Genomic DNA, 19,405 nt, shown 5'->3' on the forward strand with positions numbered 1-19,405 from the left:
TTTTTTAATTTTTTAAAACAGATCTAATACTCCACTGGTTCCCAAACTGGAGAGTCTAGCCCTGAAACGCATGAAAGAAAATCAAGACGGCACAGATTATTTAAATACCATGAATTGCAAAATTATTTTTAACACTCTAAAGGCGTCAGATTTTTTTCTTTTCAACCACGATTAGCTAATCTTTGTATTAAACAAACTTCCGTTTAAATATCGAGATTTTGCTTTACTGATTCCAATACGTACTCTATGGGGCAGAAGCATTGGCATTACGCAAAAGCGATTTAAAAATTGCAGGTTTTCGAAACATGGGCATGTAGAAAGAAGGAGAGAATTAGCTGGGGTGAATGGAAAGCGAATGAGGTGTTAGAAATATTAGCAGTAGGGGAAGAAAAGAAGAATTTTAGATATTGTTAAGAGGAGGAAGAAGAACTGGTTGGGATATTGGATGAGGAGGAACTATATTTGAGGGACGTGCTAGATGGTATGGTGGAAGGAAAGAGAGGGAGAGAGCGAAGGAGATTGTAGTTGAAGGAAGGTATTAAAACAGAAAATTCCTATGTCAAGACGAAGAGACTACCTGAGGGCCACCGTACATCGAAGCTTCTCAGCTGCAGAAAGCAACCTGCCAATAATGGTAGAATAGCTGATGATGAGAAATAACTGAAATGGTGGCATGAAAAAAGTAGGAATAAACGGAAAACCCCGAGAAAACCCATGCACACGGTGTTGTCTACCAAAAAAGCTCACATGGCTCGATATGACACATGTGTGGCTTGAAAACGAGTAATGTATACAGAAAATGGGAACAACCAAAGCAGAAAACGACATACTGTAGCTATATGCTACAGGGGCAGATCGACTCACACGGCTTGCATAAACTACTGGGAACACATTCACTCCAGCGGCATTTTTACTGTAGCCTATAAATTCAAGTAGAAGATGTAATGATTTTCCCCTTCTTTTTTACATTCTATAAAAAAATAAAGCAGTACCGGTACTTGCAAGACTCTTGCGCAAGAGTCCTGATTTTGATGCTGGTCTTGCAGGTATAGTCTTGGTTTTGGTCTTGCTCTTGTATCCTGCTCTTGGTCTTGGTCTAGAATCGGGATTCCTGGTTTTGGTCTTTGTCTTGCATCGGGATTACTGGTCTTGCATGCAAGACTCTTGCAAAAACTTAGGGGCCACGGTGGCTCAGTGGTAGAGCGTTCACCTCTGGTGCTTGGGGTCCCGGGTTCGATCCCAACCCCCGCCATGTGAACTTTGTGGTGGACAAACACCGTGTGCGTGGGTTTTCTCGGGGTTCTCCCGTTTCCTCCGACATTCTTCATTCCACCATTTCATTCATTACTCATCATCACCGTCTCCTTTAGCCTAACCGGCATAACCGTGGGACGTAAAACTTAAAGATTTCATTTCATTTCATTTTTTCTTGCAAAAACTGCAAGACCAAGACTCTTGCGATCATCACTACTCTACACTATCGACATCACATCCATAATGACGTGCAAGTGGTTGAATTTTCTCAAATGAGAGGAAATGTTCACTTTTATGGTGAAGACTGCTTATTCCAGTGTAAATTGGCGTTCAGCTGTATCTGGAATTAATTTGTAAATAAAATCATTGTTCATTGCAGAGTTAAACAGGGTCCTAGGACCTATTACATTGCAATCAATAGTAATACCGATTGCTTTTGAAGTACAGGATGTCACCTTCATTATTCTACTTCTGTTGGGGTGGGCGGATGGGTGGGCAAGGCCATTCATTGGGTGGGCGGTCACCCACCCCCGCCCACCCTTAGTGCCGTCCCTGATTTGTGTGACTATTAGGAGCATCTGCGTCACTGTTAGATGCTTCTCTGTCAATGTTTTCAGAATCCGGATAAAATAGATACAACCTACTACTTAACAATGTATTTTTACAATATAGTAAATAAATGAATAAATAAACAATAAATGAATTCTAGCAGGTGGTTTTCTGCTAGAATAAGCCTCCCAAATATATTGCATTACTACTCTAATCTCCCTACTGAAACAGAAAATAGTATAAGTCTACTACCACTTCTGATTTCAATATTAACAATTGAGAAAATATTGCGTGGTACAAAAAATCAAATTCTTTCACGTGGTGTAAACATTACACTGTTACTTGTAACCTTTATTAAAAAATATTTTTTCTCGGTTTTCTTGAAAACTGTGCACGAGGATTTACACACACGAATATAATTTTGTGTAGCTAAATAAGATCTATGAGCTGTTATATATTTCCTCACTCAGTTGAGAAGGTGTAACACCTTTTTAGGCCGGACATCATGAGTAAGGCTTTCCTCATTTACACCAGGCAAATGCCGAGATCATATCTAACATACAGGTCGCAGGCCGCTTCCTTCCTTCCCCCTCCTCTGGATAGTATGCTCGCCAAGAGACATCGCCCTTCATACTACACGGTGCTCATGGCCATAGGTACTAGTATTGCCCATAAATATGTATAAATAAATAAATTACATGCATCATCGTTGGACACTTCTCCCCGTAGTATACATTAAAAATATTGTGAAATTAGTTTCTTCGTTTTCTAACAGCCAGAACTCCACTAATGACAAAACGTTTTCCAAAATATTTGTCATTCCTTTCAAATCCAAATCGTTATTGTTTTTGTAAGTTACCCAATTCTTTCTCTTTTCTTTTGTAACCGATGCTAGTTAAGAGATAGAACCAGGAACAACTAATGCATTTGTGAAGAAGAAAGAGACCTATACCCAGGTTATCCTCCGGAAACGAGTTTTTCCTCTCTCTCTCTCTCTCTTTCTCTCTCTCTCTGTGTGTTTCTCTTCTTTTCCTTTTTTAGACCAAGGATTGATTGTGTGCGAATGTTTTGTTCAGTATGGGTTCTGATGACTCTGGGAACACGAAAAAATATCCTTCCCGAAAAAAGTGCAATTCGTGCAAAAGAATGAAGAAAATGTTATTCTCTACAAACCTTGTCCCAATTCTCTTATTGTACTTAAAAAAAAAAAAAAAAAAAAAAAAAAAAAAAAAAAACAGAACGAACAATCGAAAATATCTTTCCCATTTTATTTCGCATTTAATTTTTCCACTTTCCTCCCCTTTCGGCTTAGTTCCCTCTCTAATCTTTCCACGGACTTTCTTCCTTCCTTGCTTGGCATGGCAGTTGTCTTCCAAAAACTCTTTTCAATATTTCAGCAAGCTGTTGATTTCCATTTGTCATTCCTACATTTTTCTTTCCTTTCTTTCTACTTCTTTTTAAAAGCGTATAGCGTTATATATATATATGTGTGTGTGCACTGAGCTTGTAGGTACTGTTACTTTCCACTAGCGTCTAGTTTTACTTTCTCAATACCAGATGGCATTGATTGATTTGAAAGTAGAAAATTTTTCTGTCATGTTTCTTGGCTTAGTCCAATGTTATTCTGCGTCTAGAAGAGAAATAGATGTAACTTTGCTTATTTTCTTTTTGTTGTTTCCCACATTTTCTCTCGCATGAGTGCGCAGCGATGATCTATTGCTAGAAGAGTGGAAAGGAAAAATCACATACACAAAGAAAAAACACATTCCGAAGAGATGGAATAATAATTGCTCAGTAGTTGGAAAACAACGTTCTAAAAGTTCTACTGAAAAAAAAGAAACAAAGAAGGAAAAAAACTTTCGTGAAGTGGCTCTTAAAAATATGCTGTTATTACTGACAAAAAATTTGCAGAATAGAAAACGATTCTTATTTCGTATTCGTCATTTGAGATCTGAAAGGATATATAAATTTCGCAAACAAATCTCCTGAAAGTTTTCGTGCATAGTTATTAAATTTCTGCTTTACTCAGGAATTTATGTATTTCGTAAAATAGGTGATTTAACCCATTTCTGGGCAGTAGGAAGGATTTTTTTCCACCAAAAATGCTTTTAATTGCTATTCCCAGCACAGCCACGAATCTTTTTTCATTAGAGAAATGGAGATTGAACTCAAAACTATGACTCCTTTCTGTTTTGAGCTTATCCTGTTTCTATTATGAAAGTATGTGAATGGTGGTTCATTATGGTTTTTTAACTTTTCTTCCGAATTTTCAATTTAAAAGCTTTCTGCTTTCCTTCCCTGAATATCGCACTGAAATACTTTATACTGACAATGAACATGAAACAGTGTAAAAAAATCAGTTTTACGTCCAACGTTTATGCTGGCTAGGCTAAAGGAGATGAAACGGTGCAGAATGTTGAAGCAACAATTATCATCACAACATCGGCTTTGATTGACTGTATTTTATTCTCCGAAATCAAATTTTCATTGTGAGTTCTGAAATAACATTTTATGTGAATCAGCAACGATGATATACGACTTGCGAGTTGTGCTACTAAGGAAATGAACAACAAACCTATACACGATTTATCTGCATATAAACCATGGTATGTAACAATTGTGCAAGGATGGCACAAGACTCATTATTCCTTGTCCCAGTAGTGTAGATGTTACAATGAAATTATGTTACTGTAAATTATCGGGGCCAATTTCAGAATAACTTTAAAACGTGTTCCGGTATATGTGTTTCATTACCAGATATCCAAGCAAGAAGATCCACATTATAGAGGGGCAAGCGAACTTTAAGAGATGGTCTCCGAATATCGACACCTATGCTGCAAACTAGCATTAAATTCAATACCCTAGACGACTCATAAACGTAAACTAGAACAGGCATCTTCCTACCGTTTCGAGACGAAAGCGGCTCACGAAAAGGTTAAAATATAATCTTTAACCCTCTAAATGTAAACATAGTTCGCAACTACGAAACATGAATACAGTGTCAGTTTGACCCAAGTATATCTCTTGTAACAAATAAGAAGAATAAATACAACGCATATCATGGTTAAGTATTTATTTTACATATTTAGTTGATTAAGTAGAAACACGCTATTTCAATAACTGATAATGCCACTTAGCTTTATTCACTCGACCAAGATTCCACAAGAAAGTTCCACGGCTGATGCTGGTTCCTTGAAAGTTGAAATTACTGGAGCAAACCTCGGTGTGGATTATTCAAAATAGTACCCCTTTTTCCCAAATACACAGATTTTTCCGTTGCTTGATGTCTCTAAAACTGATTTTTTCAAGTTATTCTCTGGAATGCGGTTCAATTATGTTGTCACGGATGTCTGGGTATCCCGAACAATCATAAAATGGGGAATAGGAAATGTCTGTTTGAGTTTGGGGAATAAAACGAAGTGTGCGGGCACCAAAGAGAAATTCCTCCTTTTTATTCAAAGAATGAAGAGCAGACCCGACACAAATCTTCCTTTTTTCCAGATCTTTTAAAATCTACCAAACATTTTTGCAGTTGACGTGTAGTGCATCCTTCATCATGAGGATGACCATGCAACGATCTGACTACAATAGATCGCGTACACACTCAACATTATCCTTTTTACGACTATTTGAAGGACGTCTACTTAAGAGATCATGAGAAACTTCTTTTCGTCAATCACGAAATAACATGGATTTTCCCTACTTGGCTAAATTGAAGTAACTAAAGCTAAGAATAGAGCGTTGGTATGAAGTTACTAATGTTACTTTTACGCTAATGTGTCGATGGCCAGCGCCCATTTCAAACAGTAACTCCATTCACTTATGTTGTGGGTCGAGGTAAATGGAAACGTTGCATTTTCATTTAACATTGGGCACATAAAGACCGTACAGCCCAAACAACCCTTTCCGATTTAAAAAAAAAAAATCCTTCACTTTAGATTGAAAATATCATATTTGGAGACGGTTTCCCCTCTTACATTTTGTTGTAACTTTGATAATAACAGAGTTACCCTATGTAAGGGACTTTTGAGACACCCTATATATATATATATATATATATATATATATATATATATATATATATATATATATATATATATATATATATATATATATAATATCAATTATTTTGCTATATATCATTTGCATCAAGTTCACATAAAATTTCCTTATCTATTAATATACACCATTATGTTAAACGAATGAATCCTCTTTTGATGTACTTAAGAATGTCTTGATTTCTTTAAAGGGCTTCTGTTCTGCTGTGGCTGTGTGTCTCCACTACTTCTTCCTTTCGGCATTCATGTGGATGAATATAGAAGGATACCATCTTTATAGCCTGGTGGTTCATGTATTTGACGTTAGGAAGAATAATATGTTTCGTTACTACTTCACTGGTTATGGAGTGCCTTTTCTCATCGTGTTATTAGTATATGCCGTTTCCATATCATTAGGACATAAGGCTTATGGAAGAGATGAGTTGTAAGTAAATTAATTTACTATAATTGGTTATTGTCAGTAAAGGTGATGGGTATGGGGAAAGATTATTAGTAATTATCTGTTGGACACTACTTATAGGTAATTTTATAATGATACAAGTAAATTATAAGCAGAACTATCTAGATATTTATCTTTATTTTGAAAGATTATGTCTCTATAATTATTACTATCATTCATTCGTAGATTAATTCATATTAACTAGGTGAGTAGTTTGTTTCTTTTAAAAACTTAAGTTTTAAAATATACTAGATATTTGGTTTTAAGTCTTTTCAAAATACAGTGAAACCTGTGTTCAGCGGAATCGAGCGGGACTCACCAAAATTTCCGTTAAAGCCAGGTTTCCGCTTAATAGAGGTAGACCTTTTCTTTTAAAAAATGCATGCTTATAGGGGACAAAGCATGCAAAATATATTGCAGTACGTACCGTGTTCAATGACAATACTTCTTTGTTCTACGAGATAATACACAGAAGAAATAAAATAGAATAAACACAAAATATATGCACACGTTTTCTTTATTTTTTTACCAGTAGTCAAGCAGGGTTTTCTGTATATATTACTGCTTGGCTGCTCGACTTTTCGCACATCCTTTAACCTGAGAAACTATACTAAGTAAATGAAAATAATTTTTTCGTAAGGCAAATTGTTGCAGTTCCTTTAAACTTCTGACGTTCGGAGAGCATCTTGATACGACTTTATTCTACATTGTTTTTCGAACTGTATTCCACCACCTCGTCTTCCCCTTTCCGACTTTCCGTATGATTCTTGATTAAGTTGCGGGGATAAAGGACAGATTGTGCAGGAGTGAATATGAATAGTGGTTGGGGAAGGTCAACACTGTCCAGAAAGACTTAAGAGAACGAACACTTTATTGCAGACAGTGTAATGTATATGTTTACCTCTTACAGAATGTCTAAACATTTTCTGAACTCAGAATTTTCCGTTAAAGGTTTATTTTGCTTTCCGTTGTCCGCATAACACAGTTTCCGCTTAATGAAGGGATTTTTACATGTTTTGTAATCCAAAATTCAAGAGACCGTGAAATATTTCCGTTTAAGGCAGTTTTCCGTTTAATAAAGGGTCCGTTAAAGACAGGTTTCACTGTACTAAAATATGGTATGTATTTGGTTTTAAGTTTTATAAAAGTAGAATCGTTAGCTTCTTTAACATCAATAGTGTATTTGTAAGACTAACAAGGGAGGGTCACGCAGTGGTTCCGCGGAGAACTGAACGACATAATTGTATTTGCATTTGATATGTCATAACTAGACGAATCCCAAAGTTATACGTGCCACCGGGCGTAATGACGTGAGTTACAACATGTTTTGTAATGTAAAAGCTACAAAAAATTGCCTAGCAGAATAGTTTGAAGCGAATCATTTGATCGGAAACGGTTGGGTAAATAGAAAACTCGGCCAACAAGTAGGCCTATTCCATCATTTTTAAGGACAAATTTTTTAGGTTAAAAAACTTTGCCCCAGTGTCCCCCGCAGGGTCCTAGACGAGGCCCAACTCAAAATTTTCAAATGGCAAGGGGGGTTAAGTAACACATCGTTTCAAAGCTCTTTAAATTGAAAGAAAGTGGAGCAAGTCTCGACTCTCTGCGACAACCCTGTGCAAAATGGCGGCGGGTCAAAATGTAAAGAAAAGCTTAATTCAAAATCTATGACCACCTTAAATCCAAGATGGTAGCTGAAAAACTATATCGAAAGGATAGGCATACCAAACTGCTGAATGACATAGATTTTAAGTGGTCATCTTGGATTGAAGGTGGCCATAGATTTTCAATTAAGCTTTTGTTTACATTTTGATCCACCGCCATTTTGCACAGGGTTGTCGTGAAAGTCGAGACTTGTTCCATCTACTTTTACTTAACAAGAGCTTTCAAGCGATGTGCTAATCTACCCCTCTTGTTATTTGAGACATTTTAGTTGGACCCACCTGGAACCCTGTGGGAGCCCTGGGACAAGACGTTTTAACTTAAATCGTTGCACTTTGAAAATAATACAACACTTCCTTTCCTATTTTCACATTTGTCTCACCGTTTCCGATTTATAGGGTGTGACCATGGACTTTTCAATTAAGTTTTTATTTACATTTTAACCCGCCGCCATTTTGCACAAAGCTGTCGTAGAGAGTTGAAACTTGCTGCATTTTCTTTCATTTTACAACAGCTTTTAAACGAGGTGCAATGATGGGATACATGTTGGCCGAGCTTTCCCAACTTTTCCCGAACAAATGACTAGGTTTTTGTTAAGATAAGTCCTTTGAATGGATATCAATAGCGTTTATCCAATTTCGGAGAGCCATCACCTTAGATACCTAGACTCAGTGAAGTTGTGCATCGGGCCACTTCACTTAGAAGTGTGCTTCTTATCTGTTGAAGACGTCACTTTTACATTTGACAAAATATCGAACGTGTACAATTTGAACCAGGTGCTTTTTCTTCCATAGGGATCTTAACCATTTTGACTTGGGTTGTAACCATTAGACTGAGTCGAGTTCAACGTAATTCTATTTACTTTTGCTGAGCTGTTGATTCGTTTTGCTTCATTTACAGCAAGGAGTAAGCTTGATGCACATTCAGATGAGTTTGAAACTGAATGAGCCATGCGTCAAGCTGTGCGAGCTGTTGACGTCCTTAGTTCGGTGAGGAATAGGGTAAATCAATTCGAAAGTTGAGACAGTTAAAATTGCTGTCTCATACTCAGAATTGCTTACTTGAGAATATAAGCTTAACTTCATCTTTAATAAAACTTCTTAGTTCCTTTGAATGCACTAAGTCTAATTGGAGTTCGATGCAATTTTTGCGTCGAACCTTTACAATCTAAGTTTTTCTATTGTAAATCGAACTTTATACGAAGATGGATTTGTATTTTGGTTTCATAGATTTGGAGCTCATTAAAAATAATAGATTGATAATCCTTAAGATGGGAGAAACCCACACAAGGCCAGAATTAATGCACACAGGCTCACCGCAATGGATTTTCTTTTTTGGAATGTTGTTAAAGATAAAGTATTTTCGAGGAAATCACACGCTACGACGACACGACTCATTTCATAAGGAAGCGTGAAAAGAAATTAACAACAATAGGCTGAAAGCCTCTGTGTCAAAGCGTGCTTTATGGTAGGAACTGGACTGTAGGAATGAAAAAAAAATTAAGGAAGCCACTTTGAAAACATCACAGATTGTGCTTAATTTTAATTCATATTATCATTCTGATTGTGATTTCAAAAAGTTATTGGGGGTAGGGGGAACGCTGGCTCAGTGGTAAAGCGCTTACCTCTGGTGCGTGAAGTCCCTCGTTCGATCCTCGACCAAGTAAGTTTGTGGTATACAACTTCGGGACGGATGTTTTCTCGAAGTACTCCCGTTTCCCCCAACTTTTTCATTCCACCAATTTTTCCATCATTATTCTCTCGCTTTAATCATCGTCTCACTTAGCGTAAAGGGTTATAAACAAGGGACATTAAACAAAATATTTCATTTTTTCATACAGTTATTGCTTTCTTCATAATGACAAACTCATTGTATAATTAATAACTACTAACAAAGAGAACAAAAACTCTTATATCTGTATACCTTCTTTCGCACTCCCCTGTATTATTGGCAATGAATGACATTCCTCCTAGTGCTATAAAATTAATTATAAAAACAACTTTCAGAATTTACTCTGAAGCATGTCATCTTGTGTTTGGTATCTATCGATTCATATACCTCTTTGTACAATTTTATAGTTAAATGAAATTTTGAAATAATCATAATTTTCACTCTTATCATATTAACCATATTGTATACGGTTGTCTTTCTAGTGTAATAAGAAAGAGATTGACGGAGATGTACTTTAGCATTAGTTTAATCTGAGAAGATAGTGGTTATCGTATAATATCAACTTTTAGGTTGATAAATTTCTCGAAAAGTGTGCATGATAATTTGCACTCAACCATATCATTTTGTTCACCTTAATGATATCTATCGACCGGTTATAGTGTGTTCACTGAACAGGAGTGCACTTCGGCAAATGTCTTTGAAGGAAGTCTACTGAATTTTACTACTGTATCCTTTCCTCCCTCCATCCCTTTTTTGATCATTTGCGGGATTGCTATGTTTTAGCACCCACTGTGTCTGTTCTTTCTTACCATTCCCAATACTATGGCCTTCTAGGTTCCACATTTTGCTAATCACTAGAACCTTTCTATTTCAAATGTGCCCTCGAAAAATATGTGAAATATACTTCGGCCCCATCCCCGTCACTTTCTTACGGAGGAAACCTTCCCTTTGCTTAGAGGAAAGAAGTAGATGGCCTCAATTTGTCATTCAGTCGTTTAGTCTTGACGAGTGAAGATCGTAGACTACTTAGAAGGGTAACAAGACAGTCCACACCGAACACCGTGAAATAATTCATTATAGCGACGCTGTCCATATCCAACTACTGAAGGATCTCAGCCACAGCAATTTGTCCTTCCTCTTTAGAGGGAGTACGGTAAACACACATCGACAGCAGCGCTAACAGGGGCACACTTGGAATAGAAAGACTCTAACTGAAAGGAGCGCATTTGGAACTGAGGCAATTAAGATTCCACGTGGATTTGACAAACAACTGTCAATTGTTTGAAATGATCTTTCTGGTGGGGCATTTAACTACCGTGGGAGTTTTCTACAAGCTGCCGTAGACGATGATTTATTTATGACACGAGCCACCATACATAGAAGGCGGCATACTTTAATAAGACTTGCACTTCAGTTGGAGAAACAAACTATATATGCTTGTTCGCTGGACATTTTGTTAAAATTAACAATATTACATAATTACGTATTTCACTATGAATTTAAAGAAAGCACTTGTAACTTAAAAATGGACTTCCATCTTTTTAAAAAAGTTTATCTATGGGAGATGTTTATTTATGCTTTTTTTAAAAAGAGAAAATGAAAGGAAAGAATCTAGATCTGAAAATTCCATACCACTCAGCTCATGGAAATAGGGAGGGGGTGCTGGAATCAAAATTTGCTTCCGTGAAAAAAATCCCAGTCACAACACTGCAAAAGACAAAGTTCAACGAACAGATTCAACCAAAGTGTATGTTAGGAGAAAATCCTGGTAAGCTGACATAGTTATCAGTGAGAACTTTTTTTTTAAACAATTTAGTTTCATATTTCTAAAAGGTATAAAGAGAGTCAAATGGTGGAACTTGTTTCATAGTTTTTTCTTTCTTTCTTTCTTTTTTCTTTTCTTTTTTCTTTTTTTTTGCTTTTTAGGAATTCGATCCATGAAAAGTTATTTTTTTTTGTCTTTTTTTTTTTTTTTTTGTTTTAAGTGGTGAGATGACCAAGTAACCGCAAAAATGTGGGCAGCTGACAGTAACTTTATTGTTCTACGGCACTTTAACCACTTTGTTCCTGCGGAAAGGTCACTTCTGTTCTTATTGCACTGTATTGCGTCAACCGCTTCAACTTTGCAGTTGTTGCAGTATTTAAATTCTAATATTTAAATATTATGGAAGAGGCAAGTTAACTGTTTTTTAACTCTTAAAAATTCGCGACATTTTATTGAGTAAAGAACGTAGGATAAAATTGCGTCTTTTCAATAAACAGAATGTAAAGAAAGGGACGGGGGACAATTTCGACAATTTGACATTATTCCGCATATTTAACTTAATGTGGATTGTGATTATTTCTATATTTCTCTCTATGTTCAAAAGGCACAACAATTTCACATCTAACTTCTTTGCATATTGAAACTTTTTGTTGTTTGTGTTAAGAGACAAACTAGTGATTTAACTAATTACTGACGAAATTCAACATCTCTTTCCAACTCCAAGGCTATATAGGAAAGAGCGTACAATTTGTCGTTGTAATTAAAGTACAAATTCAGTGGAGTCTTTTTCAATTCGAAGTCCAAAGGAACACGAAACAATTGAATTATAGAAAATTAGAACGATCCAAACAGCCTTAATCTTTCTTACTTAAAGAAATTCGTTATCTTCTTAAGTTATATTTTGATTTAACTCTTCTTACATGATCAACAAAATCTTCATTTTATTTATTGCCTGGATGTTTGTCATTAATAACATTTGCCTGACATTCAATAGACCTTCTAAAATTTTCAACCGTTTTTAACAGACTTCAAGTATAATAATAGCAAAAATAAAAAAAAAGAGGTTTACAGTTGATTTGTATGTATGTATGTATGTTTGTATGTACCTATGTTTGCAATTTTTTCGAACACAGTTGATCATACGAGATGTGTTAAAAAAGAAACCGAACTTTTGCTATGACATCTTTATTACTCATTGTACAACATTTTAAGCACTGTCTTCCTCAAAGCAGTCCCTTCTACTAGCACTTCACCATTAACATAATTTCTACCATTTTTGGAAAGAATCCTTGAATATAGTTGCAGAGATGACTCGCAGATCTCTTGTAGCATTGTTATAAATCTCCTCAGTGGCTTGGAAACGACACCCTTACAACGTCGTTTTAGTTTGGAAACAGGAAAAAGTCTGATGGGATAGGTCCGAAGAATAAGGTTTATGAGGCACATCGGGAGTCTGATATTTTGCCAAATTTGTGAATAAGGAGCGAAGCTTGAGTAGGCGCATTGGGACCGTGCAACATCCAGTTTTTTTACAACTCGGGCCACTTCCTGCGCATAACATCCCTCAATCCGCTGAAAGGTCCTGGTACAATTGTTTTTTTTTTTACCATCTGATCACGTGATACAAATTCATGAGGGACAATGCTTTCTCCAATCAAAAAACAGAACCAGTATCACCTTCATCTTTGAATTAAGCGTACTTTTTATTGAACGAGGAGACCCTGAATGAATTTGAAAGTAATTAAAATGTCTCTGTAAGTGTTATGATAAGTTTGTAGCGAACTTTCACATAAACACACGTTGCTCTTGAAGTTCTTTAGTTGTTACCGTATCATTAATCAGACGAATAGTTTGTGCATGTGTCCAGTTGAGCGGTTCTAGCTCGGCGACTAACGGTCATAGCGAAATGAGGCAAGTGTCAATTTGTTGTCGGTAGGTGCCACAGCGTGCCCCCTCTGCCGGTTGGAAACTCGCTTTCTTTTTGAACAGATCTCGTATTGCGATGCGATTTTCACTAATTGAATAAGCTAATTTAAAAAGAGAAATGAAATCGTTAATTTAATATCGCATGATTATGTTCTTTAGGCTAAAGAAGATGATAAATAAGGCATATGAAAATTACAGAATTGGTGGAATGAGAATGTGGAGGAAATGGGAGTACCCCGAGAAAACCCACGCACATGATGATCTTTACCACAAACTGATTTTTTTGTACACCACAAACCATCACTGAATTTGTTATAATTAATTTTATTATTTTTTTAAAAAAATAAAAATTCCTGCAATGAGTGATGAAAAAATATCCTAAGATATGGAGAACCAAATAATCAATTAAGTAATGCGGGTTGCACATAATCAAAGGGTTAAGAACTCTTTTGTAGCAAGTTTTCTCCAAATGATTAAAGATAACGTCCTTTAGTGATGAATGTTTACGTCATTGGCGATGTCATGACAACTTACAATTCTGGTTTTGATGACTTTGGCAAAAATATCATCAACACGTTCTGTGAGTCGTTGCCCACTGCAAGGAACGTCTTGGATATAGAAATTTCCAAAACAACCATCTCTTGACTGTTGCTTTTGATAAAGTATCTTACCCATAAACAATACAAATTTAGTCACGAGTCTGCACAAATGCTGTGCCTTTATCGAAATAAAATTATAAAATCTAATGCAATTTAGGCGAAATTTCTCTCAGCTTACGGCTCAGTACTATATAACTGATTGCATGAATTCTACACTTTTCTACACATCTACTAGCATTAACTGTCAGCTGTCAACTGACGAAAGCGAGCCGTGACATAAACAAAAGGCTTACTTCTTTTTAAAGTATTTGATATTTTAATGGAGTTTTCACTACGTAAAGTGCAATTAAGGTTTTTATCTAATACAGATATAAAATACTGCATCTATTTTGATAATTAATTATTACGCATTCGTTCACGCATGTTTCATAGGAAGGCCCATTTTGTAGGAATTTAATGTCTTATCTTCAGTTCAGATTTCTAACTAAACCACTGAAGGAAAAGAAGAAGAAACATTCAAATTCTAGTTTAGCGTTCCACAAGTATGCACAAAGGCTAACGGAAACAGAGATGATGAGGAATGAAATAGTGAAATGAAGAAAGTGGAAAGAAACAACAAAATCGAGGAACACGGTGTTTGTCCACCACAAGTCTCCAGCTGGGGACAAACCAGAGATTCCACTCACAGTTGTGAGCACCCTACTACTGAGTCACCGCGGCCCCCAAAAGAAGAAGAAACAAATAATTAAAAAGATAAACTTAAAACAGTGGGAGATGGTTCGACCTACGTAGTAATTGTAGGAAGGTCTGCTTGTAGGATGAGTTCATATCATGTCATTCAAACCGACAACAATGTCGGCCTAGCGATAACACAAGAAGTATGTAGGTAACCAATCAGATTACCCCACACCATACTATGGGAGAAGGGTTATCTTTGACATTTACAGTTTCAGATCTACGCTGAACGAGTGAAGTGTGAAATGCGCTTGTAGTGTTGTGTAAATTTAGTGCAACAAAAATTGAATATTGAATAAAAAAAAGAGTTAATAAAAGTTGATAACAGGCATCCTACTAAGTATTTGCAAATTAACTATTTTATTGGAAAATCCAGTCATTTTCACAAAGTGTTTGAACAGCAGAAGCGTAGTTTAGCTGTTAGCTATAATCTTGCTTCTATGTTCAAAGTTACCAATTTCTAACCATTTGTCTCTAGCGATAGTTGAATACCTTTTACAATCAATACTTGTCTAAAATTATAAAGTTAAAAGCACAATGAAGTATTTTAATAAATATCTTCTCCTTGTAGCTCTGTCGAACCGCAATCTATTTTATGTATCTTATTTATTACTTCCATTTGCTAGCCCGTTCTCACGGCAAATTGAGTTCAATGAAAATTTTGAGTGTATTTTCGGCGTAGATAATGTACTTCTAGTGTTGTACTAGAAACATAGTGTCATCAACATAAAACCAACATTACTATAAAGATTGAGAATAAAGAAAATGATAGAAGGAATGTATAAACACCTCGTCTATAATGTTAACGATTTGATTACAAATAAGATCATTGCAAAAATCTAAAGAGAGTACAATATAAAATAAACAAATCTTTAATATACAAAAAGTTATCGATATTTACAGTAATTTCTTAATGAATCATACTTTGACAAAGTAAAGCCATTTGATAAAATCACATATTACAATACTGATATTTAGGTTTATAAAACAATAGACAAAAAATAAATTCATTTTTTCTTGGCAGAAAACGAAGTTAGGAATCAATTCAAAAATTGGTTGCAGTCATTTAGGTTTCAGGCAACTCCTTCATAAAAAAAGTATAAATTTCTGGATTGGAAAACGCACCTTAGTCTGGAAGCAGAATCTGGAAAAGTCGCCAAAATAAGGAGTTGGTTCAACCCGAGAGAATAAAAGCAACCGGTGGTCCTAAATCATCAAGTCCACTATCCTGATCATTTCTGGACCGTCAGTCTCTTGATACGAGCGGAAGTTCCCCCCGTACATTCCCCTCCCACTTTACTGAAGCTAAAAAATGAGCGTTTCTAATAAAGGATCATATCTCCGAAACTAATCAAGATATTAATTAATTTCTTTTCCCCGTTTTATCTGTAAGATATTCTTTATAATTTTGTCTATTCATGCTTTGGATACACCCAACGGTTTTTCGGAAAATTTAACATAAACATTAAAAACTGCCATATTTTGTCCTTAATATTTTTTTGTTCTATATCTCCCCAATGAGTTGAGGTATGGAGAAAACTTCCCTAATGAAATTTGTAGAGCATTAAAGTATATTTCCAACTGTACCAATATTGTACAACGACATGTTGTATCATTATCATTTCATTGTATTAAGCTTGTAACTTTTTGGGCGATACTTGATTTTTATATTCACTAGCTAGCTAGCTATCCTGATAGAAGAAGAAGAAGACATTAAATTATGATTTTGTGTTTTGAATGCTGTCATAGCTACCTTTAATGTATGTAATGGAATGTTTTGGTAACTAGGACGACGACTTACTTGTTTATTATAGAAACGTAAGTTATAATATTTTAAGTTGACCCTTGTTAAAGGTCTGAACTTTCTAATAAACGACATATTGTGCAATAGTGAGTTATTTATTTTGGTTTAATCATATTGGCTCAATAATATCGTTAAGGATCAGGAGGTTGTTTGGTGTTATAATTGTCAGGTTTACTTCAAGAAGTGCCCGTACAGCGAGGTAAATTTGAAGGCAAGTGCGCTTTGATTCAAATGCCGGTGCTCCGAATGGCACCACTGAGTTTCAGCTCACGTCAGTCAATAAAGGTTTTGTTTCCGTGATAAAAGCTGATTTTTTCCCCAATATTTGAAGAACAGTGCTCACCCTTCTCCCTTCAGCTCTCCTGCACTGTCATGATCATTTCTAGATATCCGGTCACTTGATACGACCCTGCGTTAAGGATCAAAAATTTTTAGTTAAATAGAGATGTCTTTTGTAGTGTTAAAATCGATTTACGGTTGATATTCAGGATGGTTCCGATTTTTCAATTCTATTTCTGTGCGGCACTTCGACCAGTCGTTGAAAATAATTTCATATCTCGTTAACAAAAATGTTTATCTTACCATAATGAAAATGCAGAAAATATAAATAATGTAAGAACATATGTAAAGATGTCTTAAGTGAGGGTAAACACCTTTACAGGTGATATGCAGTGTGATTAATAACATCATTATACACCTGAAGAGTATTTCTAAAGTCAAGAATGAGCCTGTATTTTCTCAATGGTCCCTTTACAACTATATTTGTATGTAATTTGTGAGAATATTACATCGAACTTCATTAAATACTTACTAATTACTGGAAACAAGTAAAACTATAATAATATTCTACATTATCATACCAAATCTTCGGAAAATATTTGCAAAATTACGTATTTTTTAGTCTTTTGAATCTTCATCAGATGAATCCTTTTCTGGTACAGAAGTGTTTATAAGTGAATTTTAACACTTGTTACAATTGCAGCTACAAGTTCTAATTCACTCTACTGAAGCTCACACATACTTGCAATTGTTTATTTGCACATATATCTACATGTACAAGACTTTAATCCTTTAGGCATAGATTCCTGAGTGGTCAATTTGGTCACCAATTTTCCATTCGTAGTTTGCCAACTAAAATAGTCGAGTTGAAGGAAGTCAATATTCCAGTCGCTGGCGTGCCGCCAAATGTATGTTTGAAGGTGTGATAGCTTGATGTGGAGCATTAGAGCATCTTTCACTGGTGGAAGATGGTCTGCTTTCTTGTGAGCAACCAAATCAGCACAGACAGCACTGATCGAAGGTTTTTGTGAATCGGTGTAGAGATTTACCACAAATTCTTCGGCACATATGTTCTTACATTATTTATATTTTCTGCATTTTCATTATGTAAGATAGACATTTTTGTTAAAGAGATAAGGAATTATTTTCAACGACCGGCGGAAGTACCGCACACAGAGTTGAAAAATCGGAACCATCTTGAATATCAACTGTAAATAGATCTTAACACTATAAAAAGACATCTCTACTTATCTCAAAATTTTGTGATCCTTAACGCAGGGTCGTACCAAGTGACCGGATATCTAGAAATGATCATGACAGTGCAGGAGAGCTGAAGGGAGAAGGGTGAGCACTGTTCTTCAAATATTGGGGAAAAAATCAGCTTTTATCACGGAAACAAAACCTTTATTGACTGACGTGAGCTGAAATTCAGTGGTGTCATTCGGAGCACCGGCATTCGAATCAAAGCGCACTTGCCTTCAAATTTATCTCGCTGTACGGCTACTTCTTGAAGTAAACCTGACAATTATAGCACCAAACAACCTCCTGATCCTTAACGATATTATTGAGCCAATATGATTAAACCAAAATAAATAACTCACTATCGCACAATATGTCGTTTATTAGAAAGTTCAGATCTTTAACAAGGGACAACTTAAAATATTATAACTTACGTTTCTATAATGAACAAGTAAGTCGTCGTCCTAGTTACCAAAACATTCCATTACATACATTAAAGGTAGCTATGACAACGTTCAAAAACACAAAATCATAATTTAATGTCTTCTTCTTCTTCTATCAAGATAGCTAGCTAGCTAGTGCATATAAAAATCAAGTATCGCCCTAAAATTTACGAGCTTAATACAAGGAAATGATAATGATACAATATATCGTTGTATATGGCGCAATGAGCATACGGACTTTTCTTTTATTTGGGCTACCAATTAGAAGAAAAAGAATCCTGGGCCGTTGGCTTTTACATATTAAGCATTTACATTTTCAGACGCCCCTCGTATATGTAAATTATATTTCACATTATAATTCATATACATTATACTTATTTTTACATCAATATCAATATTATATTTATTTTTAATTTCATAATTAACTATACTCTTATACATCATAACGTCGATAGGGCACGTCAAAAGTCCAGTTTATAAATTATTCATAATGCGTTCTAGGCCATTAAAAGTTTATTAACAAAACTAAGTTGTATATTTGGGCGTGGTGAAGAAGAGTTTGACAAAGATGTATTTAATAAGTTATTCATAGGTTTGTTCTTTGAACGTAAAAGGATCGGATATAAGAAATAGTTAAACAAAATATAGATTAAGATTGATATATCAATAATAATCAGAACATAACATACTAATCAACTTCTTATTAAGATCATAAATGTACGAATTGTTCCATTCGTTAATTCATTGAATCATCTTTATAGAATTCAAATGAAATACAAATAACAAACAAAATCATAAAGATATTTAAAGCGGAATAAAGCAAACAATCAATTCGATACGATTTTCTCGGACACCGGAATTTTAGCTTAAGTTACATGACCAACAAATTCATTCAAATTGCATTGAAAACCATAAATCGTAATACAGTTTTCCGCGTTCTTTAATTCTACAGTTCTTAGTTTCTTACTTTGAGAATTTGTGC

The 19,405-nt window shown here is 35.3% G+C and overlaps 1 protein-coding gene across 1 annotated transcript in view; it reads left to right on the forward strand.

Annotated features, from left to right (window-relative positions):
• LOC145691840 (latrophilin-like protein LAT-2) overlaps nt 1-19,405 on the forward strand; it is a 324,510-nt gene that overhangs the window by 18,904 nt on the left and 286,201 nt on the right. The window contains exon 2 of the mRNA XM_081767156.1: nt 6,053-6,285. Within this exon, the coding sequence (XP_081623282.1) occupies nt 6,053-6,285 (233 nt within the window). The remainder of the gene's footprint in view (nt 1-6,052; nt 6,286-19,405) is intronic.

The sequence above is a fragment of the Thermobia domestica genome, chromosome 8, assembly GCF_964235325.1.
Source record: "Thermobia domestica chromosome 8, izTheDome1.hap1.1, whole genome shotgun sequence".
Lineage (NCBI taxonomy): Eukaryota > Metazoa > Arthropoda > Insecta > Zygentoma > Lepismatidae > Thermobia > Thermobia domestica.